Below are 18,479 nucleotides of genomic sequence, written 5' to 3'. Positions count from 1 at the left end.
GGGATCGGATGCCCTCTTCTGGTGTGTCTGAAGACAGTAACAGTGTACACACATACATAAAATAAATAAATCTTTAAAAAAAAAAAAAAGACCTCCTCTGACCTACATCTTACTGACTAAAGCATCAGTGTTTGAGGTAATTCTTGGGGTAACTGTAAGGTTGTCTTCCTGCAAACTGACCAGGATTTATATCTTAGACATACAGGGACGGTGGGGGGGGGGGCTCACCCCGAGGAAAGCAGGTTCCACATTCCTGCCAGCCCTTGTAGACGTTCTGGTCACCGTGCTGGAAAAAGCCCGTTGTAAGCCACGGCCTTTTTGGTGCGAGCTGACTTGGGGTCTGAACGGTTAGTTTTCTCATCATGGTCTTATGACACCCAGCCAATAAGAGAATCTCTGAGGCTGCAGCCATGAGCCTCAGCTCAGTGTCCTGAATACCAGGAGTGTGCTACATGTGGGACTTTGTAACCTGGAGTTTGCCTACTCAGCCTTATGCTCCTGGCGGGTGGTGCTTCCAACCACCCGGCCCCTGAGCTCTTTAGATCCTTAAATCATACACACACATGAGCTTATTTTTGAAATGCCTTAGCTACTCAAAGGCTGGGCAGTTCTAATCCTCCTGCGGCTAGCATACTTTTCCCTCTGGTACCCCTGTCTCAACACGGTCTGAATCTACTTTTAACTTCTCTACTCTGTTATCTTCCGTGAGGCCCATTGGTCTATGCTGTCCGAGACACTTGCTTCTGGGCCAGCTTCCCTTTTCCCCTACATTTCAGAGATCTTCTCTCTGCAGCTCTAAATCTGATCCGACTCTCCCAGGTCATGGCGACTCTCCTCTCTCCTCCCCTGCCTCCTGGCCTTCACAAATCTAAGAGTCCCACCCCATCTCCCTTTGCCCAGCCATTGGCTGCTGACATCTTTTTTTGGGAGGGGGGGGGTGGAGACAGGGTTTCTCTGTATAGTCCTAACTGTCCTGGAACTCACTCTATAGACCAGGCTGGCTTCGAACTCAGAAATCCGCCTGCCTCTGCCTCCCGAGTGCTGGGATTAAAGGTGTGTATGCCACCACGCCCGGCTCGGCTGCTGACATCTTTAACGGTGGATCCAAAAGCAGTTGGGAAGGTCCTTCAGCGTTTGGACAGGCAGATTCCTGATTAAATCAAAGCATTAGAACCAGTCCCCAGCAGGAGACACAGTACCCATGCAGATGCACCTTCGTGGGTGAAAGATGGCATGAAAAGGGAGAGGTAACAATCTGAAGAGTCAGGGTCGGAGGGGCTGTGTCTGGACCACAGAAGCAAAGGAAGGCTGGGGGATGCGGGAGCTCAGGAGGCAGACCTGATGTCGCTCTGTCGTCCATGGTCTCTGTGATTTGCCAGCCTCAGTCATTGTGTTCATAAGCGATGTGTGTGGCACCAGAGCTAGGGTGGGGTATGATGGGGTAGTTATACGGTATCCCCCACTGACTCATGATAAAAGCCCAGGTCCTGGGGGCTGGAGGGGTGGCTCAGTGGTTAAGAGCACTGACTGCTCTTCCAGAGGTCCTGAGCTCAATTCCCAGCAACCACATAGTGGTTCACAACCATCTGTAATGGGATCTGATGCCTTCTTCTGGTGTGTCTGAAGACAGCCACAGTGTGTGTGTGTAATAAATCTTTAAAAAAAAAAAAAAAAAAAAAGCCCAAGCCCAAGCTAGTGGCAGTATTTTGGAAGGGTCTGGAAATCTGTAAATGTAGCTGGAAGAAATGGGTCCCTTGGAGGCTGGCTATTCTCCGGGTTTGCTTGTCCCTGGCACCTGGCTGATTTGCTCTCTGTTGCTTGTCCTCTATGGCTTAAACAGCTAAGCACTTGAACAGGCTCATGTGGGTGCGTGCATGAGCGTGCACACACAAGAAAAAGCAGCCATCCTATCTTTAGGTTGTTCCTGGTGGCAGTTTTGCCATAGCTTGGCAGGAGGGTGCTCAGCTCACTAGTAACAACAGACAGACAGAAGCAACAATGCAGTCAAACAGGGCCCGGCAAGCCAAGGCACAATAATTGAAGGTTTAAGGGTAGCCCAGACTACAGAGTGACTTCAAGACCTGCCTGGGCAACTTAGTGAGTGAAACCTTGTCTCAGAAATAAAATGAATCTGGGCCTTGGTGGTGCACACTTTTAATCCCAGCACTCGGGAGGCAGGAGCAGCTGTAACTCTGAGGCCAGTCTGGTCTACATATTATATGAGTTCCAGGAATGTAGCCAGGACTACATTAGACTGTCTTAAACACATAGGTGGGGGGGGGTGGACATAAGGACGGACAGACAGACAGATAAGTAAATACATAGACAAACAAGCAGCAAAGGGCTGGTGAGATGGCTTGGCCAGTAATAAGCATAAGTCACCAAGCCTGATGACCTGAGTTTTGTCCCTAGGGCCCACATATGGAAAGAGAGAGCCAGTTGCTATGAGTTTTCCTCTGACCTCCGCACACCCACTATGGAACATGGACACACACAAACATGGACACAGAAAAACGAAATTTAAGCCCGGTACAGTAACTAACATACAACGCCCTTACTCCCAGCACTCAGGAGCAAGGGCAGGCTCTTCTGCATCGTTTCAGTCCAGAGAGGGCAGGTAGGTTGGCGGAAAACTTGCCTAGGGTATGCAAGGAAGATCTTCAGCGTTAGCAGAAAAGGCTCAGGGGTGAGGTGGGTCCTTCCCAAAGGAGGAAACATCTGAGGCTTTCTGAGGATGAGGAAACACCTTGGCCCAGGCTGTGCTTAGTGATGGTGACTTTGTTGGTTTTGTAACATGGTGGGCAGTGCTGTGAAAATGGTAAACTGAGGCCAGAGGGCCTGGCAGGAAGGCCAGCTGGGACCTTACATGGCAGTGGCCACCATATTGGGTGCTGCAGCACTGCCTTTGGTGACCGACTGGTCCTGGAACTTGTTGCAGTTCCCCAGATGCATTAGCCGCCGCCGCCGCTGTGTTTCCTGTTCACATGCTCAGTGTCCCACTTTGGGAAGCCTCTCAGATCTTTGCCTCTAAACTGGACTGTGTCCCCTTGGACATGCCCCCGTTCCGAGGTGCTTTCAGAGAGGCGAGGCTCCCCGCCACCATAGCTGGGGGTTGCAAAGCAGGTTCCTTGGAAATTCGCGCGGGAGGAAACAGAGCCGAGTGGCATCTTGAAGACACAGTAAATAGAATTTGTAACCAGCAACAATCACTCTATCCACTCAGTGCATCCCAACACAGAGAGAGGCAGTGCGCATGCTTTCCTAGCACCTTGGTGCAAAACAAGCTACCTTGGGGGCCATGGAAGAAGGGAGGAAACTTAAGGAGTAAGAGGCTAGCGGAGCAGAGCAGGGTCAGACGCCGGGACACAAGACAGACTCGCAGCTTGCTTAGCTGGAAGAACTGGGGTAACATGGCCACAAGCCCAGGGGCACGGGCAGAATTCTGGACCGCAGGGATGAGCTGACAAGAAGAAACAGATCCGGAACAAAGGCCATGCCCACTTCCACAAGCTCCAGGGCCAGCGACTGTTGTGGCGCATGTGCAGGAGCCCCCTGACCCTTTACCCTAGAGTAGGGTTGAGGACCTGAAACTGACGCTTTGCCTGGACTGTCCCGTTTCCCATGGGGCTCACAATATGCTTGTAATATTGGAGATTAGAGCCCCCAACTCTAAAACAACCAATGGTAGGATGGAGGGGCAGCCAGTCATGGATACACACGCTGGGAGTTCACTCAGACAGAGCCAGGCGGCCCACCTTTAGCTACATAACGAACCTGAGGCTAGCCTGGGCTACATGCAATCCTAATCTTGGAAGGAAGGAAGGAAGGAAGGAAGGAAGGAAGGAAGGAAGGAAGGAAGGAAAGAAGGAAGAAAAAACTAACCAGGCAGCATATAGTGCATGAGAAGCTGAGATGGGATCCTTCTTCCTCTGCTTTTTGTTGTTGTTGTTTTTCAAGACAGGGTTTCTCTGTGTAGCCCTGGCTGTCCTGGAACTCACTCTGCAGACCAGGCTGGTCTTGAACTCAGAAATCCGACTGCCTCTGCTTGAGCTGGTTTCTTTTCCTGCCTCTTCACAGTACCTCCAGGTTTTTTCATTCTGTTTATTTATTTGGTACAGGGTTTTTCTCCGGGCTGCCCTGGAATTCTATGTAGACCAGGCTAGCTCAAACTCTGCCCACCTCTGCCTCCTGAAAGCTGTGGACTAAATATGTGTGCCACCATACCTGCTCCTCTGGGTATTTTAAAGTGGTTTTTGAGGATTGCTGGGAATGGAACACATGACCTCTCGCATCCTAAGCAAGTACCTTGCACAGAGCTTCAGCACTGGTCTCTTAGGTCCGTCCATATGAAGGACACCCGGTCCTGACTGCCTTTGGCTTCCTGGACCTGTGCCTTGCTGAGCATGTTGTGAAGTTGTGTCACCTGGCAACAGCCCAGCCTTCTTGGTTTCTTTTATTTGGCAAGTATTGTGTGGAAGGGCTCAGATCAAAAAGGACCTTCAGGATGGTCACTCCAGTCCCAACAATGACCTCAGATGCAGCCTGGGTAAAGAGGCAAGCAAAAGGAGTGGGCCTGGGGTGTCCTTCAGTGGCAGGGCACCCGCAGGAGGTACCTAAAGTGTGCCTAAGGTCCTAGGTCCGACCCTTCACAGCACACACACACTGTGCTGCTTAGTTTTGTGCCAACCTCACACAAGCTAAAGTCATCTGAGAGGAGAGGGCCTCTGTCACGAAGACGCCTCCATCCGATCAGGTTGTAGGCAAGCCATTTCGGCATTTTCTTCATTAATGATTGATGGGGGAGGGCTCAGCCCACTGTAAGTGGCGTCATCCCTGTGCTGGTGGTCCTGAGTTCTCTGAGAAATCAGGCTGAGAAAGCCATGGTGAGGGGTAAGCCAGTAAGTACCACCCCTCCATGGCCACAGCCTCAGCTTCTGCCTCCAGCTTCCTGCCCCATTGGGGTGCCTCTCTTAACTTCCTCTGATGACAATGCTATGAAAACCCTTTCCTCCCCAATTTGCTCCTTGGTTGTGGTGTTTCATCACGGCAATAGACACCTTAACCAAAACACAACACAAAACCCAAAAATCTGAATGTAAAATGATAAATGCAGCTCTGGAACAGCTGCTAGCCCAGAGCATCCAGGAAGAGACCCCGAACCCACCATGTTCCCTGTCCTTCACAAGATGCTGGCTGTCACACTGCCCGGGGCATCAGGCTGCTCCCTGCCCTCCCTAGTTTATCAGAGTTTCTGTTCTAGGATTAAGGCCAGGGTCTCGGGACCCTGGCCCTTTGAATACATGAACTAGCCTTCCAGATATGCTGGATGCCTTGTAGCGCACAGCTGTCACAGAACTCCGGAGATGGCAGCAGAGAAGTCTAGAGAAAAGAAAAGTTAAGCTGCAAAAGTCCCGAGGACAAACACAAGCTGGGGATCTGGACAACCGAGGAAGGAGCCCGCTTCTAAAACCTCGGCCATCCTTGAAGGTCTAAAGCCTAAGGTGTCTCTTTGCTGAAGGTGACAGCGGATGCCCCTGCAACCTCCAGGCTGAGGGGTTTCATTGATTCTTTCCCTCTCCCCATCCTACCCCCAGTCAGGTGGAGCTGTCTGAGGACGAAGTTTGTCAAGGTTCCTGTCGGCCATGCTTCCCTGTTGGGTCTACCTCTGCACCTGACCTTCTCCAGAAGGGTCGGAGGAAATCCAGGCAGGGCCAGACAGAGGAACTCACTCACAACCACATGGCAGGCAGGAAGTAGCACGGGGGGCTAGCTCAAGGTACCTTACATCTGCCCCTTGGGGTTTCTCTGCAAGAATAGGACACCTAGGCTGCCCCTTGTCCTGATTACCATCTGATTGACTCGGGAGGCTTTGCTTCGGTACCACCAATCTTAGTGGCTTTCAACCTAGGCAGGGGGAGAAGAGGCCTGGAGCAGGACTCTATATAGGTATATATACATAAACCATAATACCCACTCAGAGTAAGTGTGGGTTCCATGCTGTGATTATATGTATGTCCTGCTGGTGTGATGCACGGGCCTTTAATCTCAACACTCTGGCAGTAGAAAGGAGAGGTAGATGGAGGTGAGGAGGAGGGAGAGAGGGGAGAGGAGGAGAAAGGGTGGGAGGGAGAAAGAGAGGTAGCTGTTGGTAGAACGCTTGGCTACCATTCAGGAAGCCTGGGATCCCAGCATTTAGGAGGTGACCTGAAGGTAGGAGAATCAGGAATTCAAGATGTCAGGGATACAAGAGAAAGAGGGAGGGGGCTCTCTCCCCCAGCATGGTGATACATGCCCATTTTAGTATCCAGGAGGCTCACACACACAAGCACAGAGAGTTCCATGTCTGCAAGGATGATCACCATGAGACTTAGGGAGTAAATAAATAAATAAATAAATTTTGTTGCATCCCGTGTTGATGTGTGCCTTGCCGGTTTCACCTGCTTTGCCTAGTGTTCTCGGGGCACAGAAGAGGGTATTGCATCCTCTGGAAATGGTTGTGAGCCACCTCGTGGGTGCTGGGAACCTAACCTGAGTCCTCAGTAAGAGTAGTTAAGCGCTCTTAACCGCTGAGCCATCTCTCCCCCCAAACGTGATCTTCTTACTCAGAGTTGTCCAGTCTGAGTAACTTTAATAATCAGATGATCACAGCTTGGACACGGGCTTACTGAGCTGCCCGTGACTCAAGCAAGTGACCCCGCTGCTCCATCTGTGCTTCCCCTCATCGCACAGTGGGAAAAGTACTTCAAGGAGCTTAGCATTCCTGCCACAGGGATGTGCTGGGCTCCAGTCCCACGCCATCACCTCAGCTTTACGGCAACCTGCTTTGAAGACGCGGGGACAGAAAGTAAAGAGGCCCTCGGCCACCGCCTCTACCCGCGGACGACCAGTCGCCGGGATCCTACCGTGACCACTGGCCCCGCCCGTCCGTGTGCAGCCTGGAAAGCGCGCCGCCCCGCAACCTTCCCGCTGCGCGGCCCTCGGTCGCCCCCTGCTGCCGCGGCGTGGACGCTGCAGGCCCCCGTCCGGCCCGCCCACCCGCCTCCGGATTGGCCATCATGCTGGACTGGGGCGCCAAGGCCCCGCCTTCTCTCCGGGTCCTTTGATCACGCGCCGGAGGACTCTTCCGGGGCCGGGGCCAACCCAAGGTGTTGCTGTCAGGGCTGCACGGCGGGAGGTAAGGCATGGCCGGGTTGGATGGGCAGCAGCGCGCCCGCATGGAGCAGCTTGGGGTGCCGGGGTCCCAAGGTATCCAAGCGGGCATCGGCCCCTCGATACCCCCTCCCCAGTACCCCCGATCCTCCCCGCAGCTGGGAACCATCGGCCCGCCCAGGCGGGCCAGCAGCATCCTAAGAGTGGCCTCATACCTTTCCGGTTCTGGTTCGCCCCCCTCGGCCTGAGACGGGGAGCTCGCAACTGGGAACTGGCAAAACTGACCCACGGACATGAGGCAGTCAGCCCGTACCTCTTCCTCTCTCTGAGAGTTCGGGACAGGAACTTGGGCCATCTCAGTGCCGCCGCCCGAGGATGATCGCGTTTCTGTCGATGGGGGCGACCCTCTCCACCTCTGCCTGTCAGCCCTGGCCGAGAGGGGAGTGACATAGGCGGAGCCCCGGGTGTACTAGAGGCAGGTGACCTCATCTAGATTAGATACTGTCTGTACACAATGTCCACACTCGTACCTGAGAGCGATGCTGAGGACCGTGGATAGGGTTACACCAGGGACAAGGATGCAGGCCTGTGGCTCCTTCCTGGTACCGTGGGGGAACAGAACCAGAACCCCTTCACATGATCCTAACTCACCCCTCCACCGCAATGCAGGCCCAGCTATTTCTTTCCATTTAGCCGTGCACCTGCACCTAACCTTCCCCAAGCAGTTGATACCTGCAAATGTCTACCAGGCACCCGAGCTAAGCCACACCCTCTTGTTTGTAGACGCTGGGCCGGAACCTAGCCTGGATGGGATCTGGGCCTGTCTGGTTACCTCCGGGTCATTAGTGTTTGGCTTTAAGTTTCCCGGGATTTCCAGACCTGCTTGTCACCACAGGTACAGCTGATATCCTCCCTTCCTCCTCCCCAGGGAGCCCAGAGGAGGCGCCCTCCCGAGGCCACCACTGCCCATGCAGTCCATCCATTCAGCCATCTGGCTACTGATGTCATGAGTAACACGACAGTGCCCAATGCCCCCCAGGCCAACAGCGACTCTATGGTGGGCTATGTGTTGGGGCCCTTCTTCCTCATCACCCTGGTCGGGGTGGTGGTGGCCGTGGTAAGGAATCCTCAGACTTGCCTGGGGTGGCTGCCGGGTGGGCCTGGTTTGGTGGCCACAGCATTTCAGCTGTTATTAAGGGTGTGGAAGTGGGTCTTGAGACTGGGCAGTGCTCACCTCTCCAGCCTCCATAGTACCGTGTCTCTGTTACAGGTAATGTATGTGCAGAAGAAAAAGCGGTGAGTGCCCTAACTCCCTGATACTAATACCCTTTACCCTAGCAGAAATGGGTTCCTTTCTGGCCCAATGGTTTGAGGGGAGGAGACACCAGCTAGAGCAGGGCTGAGGTTCCTGTCCTCCTGCTCCCAGGGTGGACCGGCTTCGCCATCACCTGCTTCCCATGTATAGCTATGACCCTGCAGAAGAACTACAGGAAGCTGAGCAGGAGCTGCTATCTGATGTGGGAGACCCCAAGGTGAGTTACATTTCTGGCTGAGAACCACGTCGCAACAGGAGGCTGTTCCTCTAAGCAACCAGGTCATAGGTCATCATTACAAATACTTGCCAGCAGTGAGGCTGCAGTGTCTTGCTCTTCCTGACAGGTGGTTCATGGCTGGCAGAGCAGCTACCAGCACAAGCGGGTGCCCCTGCTGGACATCAAGACATGACCACCCACCCAGATAGGTACAGGAGCATGTCTAGTCTGAGCACCTACAGCTGGCCCCAAGCCAAGCCTTCCAGGGACGGACAGGCCTCTTCCACACTAGCCTATTCCCACGGTGACAGGTCCAGATGTATATGTTTTGTAAATAAAAACTTTTGTGGCTTCAAGTTACCCTCCTTGGGGTGGACTCCATTGCAGGGTGGGGCAGGCGGCCAGAGTCGGCCCCGCCCCTTTATGTTAATGCTCCTCACACCAGAGACTGTCCAGAAAAGGCTATTTGTTTTTTATTCAAGTAACTGCAAATAAGAAACCAGGGAGGAAGCCCCAGGCTGGGACAAATACTGGCCACCCCTCCCCCACAGAACGAGGGGAGGTGGCCCTACACCCTTTTCCCATCAAAGTGGGCCCCCCTCCTCACTCTGCTGCAGCATCCACGGGGCGGGCCCCCATCTTCCTTAGTGTGGGGTAGGTAACCAGCCTGCTGCGCCCCAGCCCCCCTTCCCCTCGAGTGTATTGTGTGGGGGAGAGAATACAGGCAAAGTCAGGAGGATGAACATCTGACGCTGGTAGCAGCAGCAATAGTGGGTATCTAAGAATGAACATGGAACAAAAAAAAAACAACACAACCGTCCAGAGGTAGTTTGTGAACAGAGGAGAAGATGGAACCAGAACCATGGGGGGCAGGGAGGAGCGAAAAGGAGGGGCGGCAAGGCTAGCTCCTTAGTGCCCTGCGGGAGAAAGGAACAGCCTAGAGTGGACTGGGGGAAGCGTGTTGGTGCCCCGTTTGCCTTTGGTGGAGGCGAGAACAGGACCTCACTCCGGAGATGGGTGGTAACCCCATCTGTCTAGTCTCAGGTGAGAACAGCAAAGTGGGTGGAGCCAACATCATCCTACTTCCTGTTGTCAAGGGGCTCAGCCAACCTAGTGCAGGATCTCTGTAGGGTGGGGCAGGAGGGGCTGAGAAACCCACCCGGTGACACTTTGGTGGGGACATGCTGGGATCTAAGCATCCCCTGCAATGACCACACTGCTGCTGCTAGGTCAGCCAATGGGCCTTGTTAGAATGAGATGGGGCTGGGGCCCCTTAAGGCCAGGGAATGCTCCCAGGACCCTCTACGGGGAAGCCAGGAACAGCAGGGCAGAAAGGACCTGCAAAACAAAGCGCCCAGAGAGCCACAGCTCTGAGGGAGGTGCGCAGCAGGCCGGGCTGCGGCTAAATGGGAAGTTAGCCTTGTCAGGATGGGGCAGGTGTGTCGGGAGAAGGGCACAGGGACTGAGCCGAATCCTGCTCCCTTGGGTGCCACGGAGCAGAGCCTGCAGCTGGTGCCTGGTGCGGTAGTGTGCAGTGGGGGCGGGGAGGGGCCTGGGAGCAGGGCTTCCAGTCCCAGGGGATAGCTGCTCCTCAGTGGCTATGGAGCAGGCGGCACTGCGAGTGGTCATCACTGCTCCTCCTCAGAGGACTCCTGGGAGATGCCCTCCTCTTCCTCCTTCTCCTGTGGGAGGCAGAGCGACTCAAGGACTGGCCTTCATTCTCAGCCAACACCCCTCTCTCCCCCCACACCCCCCCAGGCTTTCCTCTGCAGAAGGGGGATGAGTCAGGGCTGAGTGTGTGGGTGACTCAGCAACCTCCACGCTGCTTTCATTCATAAAAACGAAGGATTTAAAGGGAGGGAAAAAAAACCAAAACACTCACAGGCCAGACCCAGAGACTATACCAAAGGTTGAGGAAGTGGCTCTCCAGAGAGGGGGCAAAAGAGCAAGAGACAAGAACGGGAGCCAGGAGGCGGCACAGGGCAGGTGCAGGGCTGGTTCTAAGAAGGCCTGGGGTGTCCAGTGGCTGACCCTTCCCAGGATGGGAAGGAAGGACGAGCCCCAGGGACGCCCTCACTGGGCGGGAATGTTAGGACGCCACAGGGCCCCACAGCCCCCACAGTGCCAGGCACAGTCCAAAAACAACTAGTTTCCTGTTACTCACTCCCAGGGCCACGCCAGCAGGGGCCCCCAGCCCCTCCACTTAAGGCAGGGGTGGCTCAGCTCAGCACAGGGAATGAATGGCCTTGCCTTGGGCAGCTTAGAAACAAGGCTGCATGGTACCCAGGTTCCCTATCCAGATCTTCACTTCCTGATCTTTCCATGAGGGTCCTAGTAACAGTAATAAGGGGTGGGGACACAGGACACTTTCTGAGGGCCCAATGAGGTCCCATAGGGCTTCTCCCATAGTGAGTACCTGATATCAGGAACTATTTTTCTGGAGACAAGGGATCTCTGAAGAGGAAGGTAACCCTGAACTTATGTGACATGCTTCACACATGCTCAGACATTCAACATGCCCACTCTGGGGCATCCTTAACCCACCTTTCACCCAGCAAACACGATGAGCACCTACCAGTTTCTTGGGTCTGCCCCTTGGTTTCCTCCCTGGAGCTGTGGTGGCTTTCTGAAGGGTCAGGGGTTAAAACATAAGGGTAAGTTCAAAGTGCTGAACAGAACCCAAGGGACACCCAAGCCCAGTGAGACGGAGATGGGGCTGGCTCAGGACAGCCCAGGACCCCACAAGCAGATCCACCCAAGTCCAGCTGATGACTGACCAGCCCACACCCCCCACCCAACATACACGCGCCCCTCCTCCCCACTTCACAAGTGACTCAGAGGATATGAGTCGTGTGTTAAAAAATAAAATAAAAACAAGAACATTTTTGAGGCTGATGCCACCGTGACTCTGCCCTCCCCACATGAACGAACACTTCGTGTCCTCAGGATGAACGAAGGCGACATTCTCAGCCCACAGCTGGCACAGGCCTTTACTCTCTCTGCCCACCTTGCCTTCTCCCAGACCTGAAAAGCTAATTCTCCACTGTCCTGGGTACCCCACTTTCCACAATTAGCCAGGACCCAGATGACCCCGGCACACGTGCAGGATGTCCCGTAGGAGGCTCACCCGGGTCTTGGCGGCGCCCTTATTCTTGCTTCCCTTTGGTCGGCCCCGAGGTCTCTTCGGAGTTGGCACTTCACTGGGCTCTTTCTGCAAAGATGTCTGGCAGTCAGGGAAACAGTACCAACCAAGCTGTGCCGGCCCCTAGGTCACCCCAACCCAGAGTCTGCAGAAGACGCAGCAGGCACACCATGGAGACTCCAAACTTGCCTGACACCCCCATCAGGCTCCTGCCCCCAAGCCTCTAAAAGTTTTAGACCAAAGAGAAACCAGAGATCCCTGGGAGAGCTGTCACTCAAGCAAGGCAAACAGTTAGGTGCCCTGACGTGACTAATATTATGTTTCTGGTCTTCTGCAAAATGCCCCATGCTGTAGCGGATCTCACCTGCTGGGGAACACCTAGCTAGCAGTGTCAGATAAATCAAGCATAGAGCAGTGGTCTGGCACCAGCCATGATTCTAGCGCCCCTCCTTGTCTTTGCATGGGAAACCTCTTGAGGCCAGAGTAACATTGGGGCTTCCCACCCCTCATCAATCCAGGCACCCAGCAAGCTGAGCCAGGAGCGCAGTGTCTGAAGCCAGCCTGGACCGCAAACTTTCATCCAAAACCCTCTCCACAACCGGGAGGCCAGGCGGCAAGGGCACAGGCCTGCTCCCATGACCACCGCCCAGAGACAGCGGCTAAGTTCCATCACCCATCAGATTTTCCCAGCCAAGACAACCTGCTGAGGACAGACTCTGTCACTTTCGCAGGGCCACCAACAGCCTCTCCTCACTTGGGAGAGGGTGGACATCTCCATTGTGAAGACAGACAGGCCAGGCGTTCAGGGACCCCCACCCCACCCCAAGAACCTCAATGTCTACTACAGAGCCAGGGCCTAAGTGGGTGGTAAGTAAGCAGACATCTACACAGCTACCTGACTCGGGGAAGTGCAGAAACGGAAAGACCAGAAGTAGAACCCTGAGGGCAACTGAACAAGAATCTGATTATTTGTTTAAAACCGTGTACCACCGGTCAAAGCCTGCCTGTTGGTTCCAAATTAAAAAAAAAAAAAATTAAGACAAGGTCTGGTCTTTCTGATTCTCCCACTTTTCTGGGTGAATGTTAAGACATGGCTGCCTTCATTGTGACCTTAGACACTGAGCTGGACACCTCTGGGCAGTAAGCATACACAGGGGCACACATGCGCAAAGAGACAGCTCTGACCCCCACCCCACTCCCCCAGTCCAAGAAAGGAAACAGAAGCAAAGCTTTCGACACCCACCTGACTCCCTACCAGCGCCGTCCCAGGACTCACCGGAGGCTGCTTGCGCGGCCTGCCCCGGCCTCGCTTCTCAGTCCCATCCTTTTCCTGCTTGGAGGCCAGGGGCTGGCTGGACTTTGAGCCCGACTCGCTCATTCTCCTTCTCTATGTGTGGGGCAGCACACAGTGAGTCTGGGGGAGATGCACGGAGACAAAATAGCAGTTACACAGGTGTTCCCTCCACCCTCTACCCCTGCCCACCCCCCCAAGGGTGGGGACCCTGAGGTATAGCCAGCTCAGACCCTGCTAGAGAGTCCCAGAGCGACCTGGGGCAAGTTACCCTGTCCCTTAGTTAGGGGTTGAAATAGGAAGGAAAGTCCCAGTCCGCAGCTCAAGCCTGAGACCCAGAGTAAATGAAGATCCTTAAGATCTATAGAGAGTGGCCGTGTGCGGAGGGAGGGAGCAGCCAAGGGTCTCTGTGAGAAACTGGAGTTGTGCTTAGATAGCGACTACCTTAGGGCAAGGGCAGACTCTCAACAGACCCTTCCAAGTAAAAGACTGGGTAGCGACTGGGTACCAAGAAGTCCCTTAACTGAGGTCCAGCACCGTGTGTGTGTGTGTGTGTGTGTGTGTGTGTGTGTGTGTGTGTGTGTGTGTGTGTGTTGGGAGACAGCCACAAGAAGACCCTGTGTCCTGTACTTAAGAGGCCAGGAGAAGCTTCAGGCATCAGCCCAGCCTGTCCTTAACGAGGGCAGAAGTGAAGGTACAGTCTCCATGGCACCTGCTGAACTACCTCACTGCCACAGTGGAGGACAAGGCTGGAGTTAACCAAGGGCCCATCCTGTACACTGGGCAGTGCTCTTACCAAGCAAGTTGCCCCACCCCCAACCCCCACCCTCATTCCAGATTTGAGGCAACGGGATAATTTTGACCCAACGACAGGAAAACATTTTGAAAACTTGTGATTTCTAAAACACTTAACGGTTTCCTAATTCTCAAGCATCAAGAGACCCCAGATGGTGCAGACTCTGCTCATTATTCTATTACGAGATTTCAAACTCGAGACTCCTTTAAACAGGGTGGCTGGGCCAGCTCCCATCATTAGTGGCTTGGTCTGTTCTCTAATTACAGGCCGTGATTAGAACCTTACATTACACCACAGGTGTCCTTCAAACCAAACATCAAAATTAATCAGCTAATGAGCACTGACCTCACACCGAGGTCTGTTGGAGGCCCTTCAGAGGGGGCTCATGGGGGAAAGCCCACCCCAGTCCCAAAGACCGTGCATGCATCCAGCTTGCCTGGAGATCCTGGCCAGTCTCCCGGACACTGTTTTGCCACCTGGTGCCTCCCCAATTCTTGCCGTTAGGGACTCTAAACCACCTGCTCTCCCCAATGCCCCCATTGAATTAAGCTTAGAGTCCCTGTCCAGCGAGGCCAAGGAAAACCTCACCTCTTCCACCTGTTTCTGAACATCAGGGAGGCCTGGCATGGCCAAGTCACATTTAGGGGTCCAAGCCCCATGTGTCTCTCTTGGGCCTCCAGCCTGTCTCTCACACGGGTGCACACGCTGTGGCTCCTCAATGTTTCAGTAACTATGCAAGAACTACCAGAGGAGTAACATGCCGGCAGACCTATTGTTAAGGGTCCCCTCCCCCTTTAAATAGCCCAGAGAAGACCCCTCAATAGCCCAAGGTCACACAGCAACTTGGTAAAATGGAGGTTCTTGCGGAATGCTTACAGACCGCCACTTTGTTTACTGAGAAGCAGGTTAAGACCCTGGCGCCCTCTACTCCAGAGTGAGGATGCCTTCGCCGGCGTCCCGGCCTGGAGGTTGTAGGCCGGCGCTTCTAGGAGCTAGGACGAGGGGGAGGGGCGCAGAGCCCTTTAGGCGCGGGAAACGGCGCACCCCAACCACATGCACCGCCACGCGGGTGCGCCCGGCCCCACTTCCTGCCAGAGGGGGCACCCAAGCCCGCCTTGGGGGCAGGAAACCTGGTGCGAGTCGCAGGAAGAAAAAACCCCTTCCTCCCTCCATGAAAACCAAAGGGAGGGGGGGCAGAAACGGGGAGTCGAAAGGACTAGTTCTAACAGAACCCAGCAAAGCAGAGGAACCAGTTTGTGGGGGCGGAGGGCAGGCCTGGCCCTGGGGGTTGAAGAGGCGCGGGGCAGGGCCAAAGGTGTGTGTGTGGGGGGGTGAAGCCCCGAAACCCAGGCCCTCGCGATCCGGCCTCGTCCACGCACAGCACTACCCTGGGAAAGGCGGAGGAGAGGCCAGAGAGGAATCTTGGGTCGCCGGGCCCCTCCCCCGCACTTCTAGAACTTCCCTGGCTGAGGGGGGCGCGCGCCCACCTCCCGCCGCTGCGCAGCGCGCGCCCCTCCCCGAGGCCGGGCTCGCCGAGCGCGAGGTGCACGGGCGCCGCTGGGTGCACAAGCGGCGCTCGTCGCAGTCGCGCGCCCCCTCCCCTTCCGCGCGCCGTTCCCCGGGGTCTCCGCACCCCACGGTCGCGACCCGGGCACCCTCGACCTGGGGACCGGAGGACGCGGCGCCCCGCGGACACCCACCCCGGCCCCGCCGCCTGCGCGCACAGTGCGGCCTCCCCTTTCCCGCGGCCCGCGCAAGCCCGGGGCCTGGGAATAAAGCGGGCAGCGCGCGCCACAGGCCCCCCGGGCGCGCCGCGGACACTCACCGCGAGCTCCGCAGGCCGCCGGCGGGGCGCGCTCGGGGCTGCCGGGTGCGGCGTGGCTGGGCTCAGGGCACCGGCCTGGGCTCTGCCGCCACCGCCGCCGCCGCCGGTCGCAAATGCGGATCTGAAACCGGGAGAGGGCAGAGGCGCTGAGACCGCTGCGTGCGCGCCGCCCGGGCCCCCGCCGGGGATGTGTGTCACATCCGAGCTGGGGCGAGGGAACACTGACGGATCCCGCTCCCCCGGAGGATGGCGAGGGGCAGGAAGCTGGGCACGGCCCGTGCGCGGCCTCAATAAATAATAATGTGATTAGATTCTAGACCTACAGGAAAAAAAGAAGCCACCCGAGCGGCGGCGAACTCACGCCTTCTTGGAGCCGCGCCAACACCAGAAATAGCCCCGACTCGGAGTCCCAATTAGAGGAGCGCAGCCCCGGCTCAGGGGAGCTTAAAAAGAGCGACCCAGGGGCAGGGGGGACGGGCCCGCCCGCGCCAGCCGTGTCACCGGGGGGCGGGGCCATGCAAATGAGCCCGGGGATTTAAAAGGGCGGCCGCCCGCCAGCTGCCGCCGCCGCGCGCGGGTAGCTCGCCTCTGTGCGCGCGGCCTCCGCGGGCACGCGCGCCGACGGCCCTCGTTTCTCACAGTTCCCGGGCAGCCTGGCGTTGGAGGAACCGGTGACGGCTGCCCTGCTGCCTAAGTGGGGACCCGGGGACACACCTACAGGAGGCCCCCGTGGACTCCGGCCTCGCGGGGAGGCGCGCGCTGACGCCTGTGCCCTCGGACGTCCACGCGTACCCTAAGTAGCTTCCCGAGGCCCGGACGCCGCCCCCCGAGCCCATGTCGAGGGCCTCTCCTTAGTTCCCCTCTGCCGCCAAGCAGGTGACGGCGTGTGCGTCTCCGGAGGCCTCCGGGCGCGTAAAAAAACAAAGTCTTGTGAAACCCAAACGTGAAACTTGGCCAACGCCAACGGTTTAAATCTAGTAACGGCCGCCACCCAGGTGCAGGCTTCAAAGGAGCCGAGCGATTGGCCGCCTCGCCGGGACCCCGCGGGGAGGAGCCACGGGTGACCAGCTGCTTGGTGTTGAGGAAGCACGAGGTCCCTCTGGTGTGATTCCCCGCCCCCGTGACTTACGAGTTAAGACAAGGGGCGCCTGGAAGCCCCTTGAGGGCAGGGGTTCGAGTTTCCCGCCTCCGGTCGCCTGGGTCAACAAAAGACTTGTTGCTGGGCGGGAGGAAGCCTAAGTGGGAAGATGGCGGGCGGTGGGGCGCGCCCTGCAGTCCGGGCGCGGGCCCTTGGACGCACCTCCCCACCTCGGTTCCCCGAGTCGGCCTTTCCACACCTCTCGTGATGCAGGGAATCGCAATGCGGGCCCAGTGACACACGACTGTGACTCATAACTCTGTTCCCCTTCCTCCGCGGTCAACCCTCTCCTCGGGGGGCGCGCGGGCGGTGGAAGGGTACGCGGGGGCCCAGCGTGCGCCCGGCTGGAGGCGGGGTGGGAGCCGTGGGGAGGCGGCCCTCCCAGTTTCAGGAATGCCTCAGGAATGTTTCCGGTGGGGGGTGGGGAGCGCGGCGGGCCCGGCTTCCCCCCACCCCCCACCCCCGGGCCGTAGGATGGCGCCCTGGGCGCAGGGCAGCACGTGCTCGGTGGGGGTGGGGTGCAGCGGTCAGGCGCGGGAGGCCCGGGCAGGCCGCGGGTCCGGGACCAAGGTCCAGGTGACCCTCAGTTCCAGGGGTGCCCCTGGAGAAGGAGGAAGTCACGGAGGGGCGTTCCCAACGGGTGGAGGGGAGCCTAGGGCGCCGGGGCAGTCTGGGGGAGGAGCGGCTGCCCCTTTGTGTGCAACCGCCGTGGGGGCGGGGCGGGGTGGAAGCGCGCCGCGCCCTCCATCTTTGTGCCCCGCGAGCCGAGTTGGCTGGAGGGGCTCGAAGTTGCTGCGAACTCTGGGGACCTTCGTAGCGAGGTGTGGCTGAGCAAGCTGCCAACTCCCACCAACGCCAGCCCACATCCTCCCATGGTACAGGTCATTGCCAGCAGCCTAGGCCACTAGGCCCTTGCTGTGGTGTTGAAAGGGGAGAGTTTGGGAATGGCCCCGCGGGCCCTTTTCCTCCGACGTAGTAGTGGCCCCTGGGCGGACACCGCCTCTGACCTGTGTGTACCAGAAAAGGATACCCTTCCTTCCTGGATGGGCTTTCGGAAAGCTTCGACAATTGCTTGGCCCACTTCTAGTAAACTGGCTTGATCGTGTTTTTCTGCTTCTCTTCGTCCTGATTTGCTCACCTGCCGGTTTTGTGTCTTGTGTTTTTGTAATCGACCCAAGACCCTCTCTAGAAGTAGGCAAACAAACACAATAGTTTGTCTCCCTCCTGCCTTGCCCACTCCAGAAACAAACAGTTCCGCCCACTGACCCCCATGCAGATACCTCCGTGCTCTTCGGCTTGCGCACCCTGAATCCCATTCCTCTCCTTCTGCAGTGATATTTAAGCTTAAGAGTGGTGGTGGGGGGTGGGGGGTGGGGCGCGGTAAGGAGTCCTATCGAACCTCGTGACTGTAAAGAAAGAAGACCAGACAAGAGGCAGCAGTGATGTTGAAAACCCTTTTTTGACTTCCAAGTTCTTGGGGTACAGTGAGTGACACAAAGTTCTGTGCGCTTTTAAGCTTAGACTTAGGGCAGGAACCAAAAGACCTAGTAGGAGCTGCAGGATGCACTGGTTGGTTAGTGGCCTGAACAGGACTTCCTTGCAACTG

The 18,479-nt window shown here is 56.6% G+C and overlaps 2 protein-coding genes across 14 annotated transcripts; one reads left to right on the top strand and one right to left on the bottom strand.

Annotated features, from left to right (window-relative positions):
• The first annotated feature begins 7,102 nt into the window (after window positions 1-7,102).
• LOC110284063 (small integral membrane protein 29-like) lies at window positions 7,103-9,037 on the top strand. The gene is made up of 5 exons (XM_021149655.2): window positions 7,103-7,174; window positions 8,078-8,266; window positions 8,420-8,445; window positions 8,576-8,681; window positions 8,809-9,037. Exons 2-5 carry the CDS (start codon window positions 8,156-8,158, stop codon window positions 8,872-8,874), a joined length of 309 nt encoding a protein of 102 aa, XP_021005314.1. The 5' UTR covers window positions 7,103-7,174; window positions 8,078-8,155; the 3' UTR covers window positions 8,875-9,037.
• Window positions 9,038-9,127: 90 nt separating this feature from the next.
• Hmga1 (high mobility group AT-hook 1) lies at window positions 9,128-18,030 on the bottom strand. 13 transcript variants are annotated; one of them, XM_029471565.1, is made up of 6 exons: window positions 16,097-16,234; window positions 15,736-15,856; window positions 13,067-13,237; window positions 11,809-11,892; window positions 11,257-11,307; window positions 9,128-10,363 (listed from the first exon to the last, which is right to left on the bottom strand). In XM_029471565.1, the coding sequence occupies exons 3-6, from the start codon at window positions 13,199-13,201 to the stop codon at window positions 10,310-10,312; spliced, it is 324 nt and encodes a 107-aa protein (XP_029327425.1). In that variant the 5' UTR covers window positions 13,202-13,237; window positions 15,736-15,856; window positions 16,097-16,234; the 3' UTR covers window positions 9,128-10,309. The 13 variants fall into 13 exon arrangements, with proteins under 13 accessions (XP_029327425.1, XP_029327428.1, XP_021005152.1 ...); XM_029471568.1 differs by having other exon boundaries at window positions 13,100-13,237; XM_021149493.2 differs by lacking the exons at window positions 15,736-15,856; window positions 16,097-16,234 and adding an exon at window positions 18,012-18,030.
• Between the last annotated feature and the right edge of the window lie 449 nt (window positions 18,031-18,479).

The sequence above is a fragment of the Mus caroli genome, chromosome 17 (assembly GCF_900094665.2).
Source record: "Mus caroli chromosome 17, CAROLI_EIJ_v1.1, whole genome shotgun sequence".
NCBI classification, from domain to species: Eukaryota; Metazoa; Chordata; class Mammalia; order Rodentia; family Muridae; genus Mus; species Mus caroli.
The sequence above is the reverse complement of the archived record's forward strand: the minus strand, read 5'-3'. Positions and strand labels throughout refer to the sequence as shown.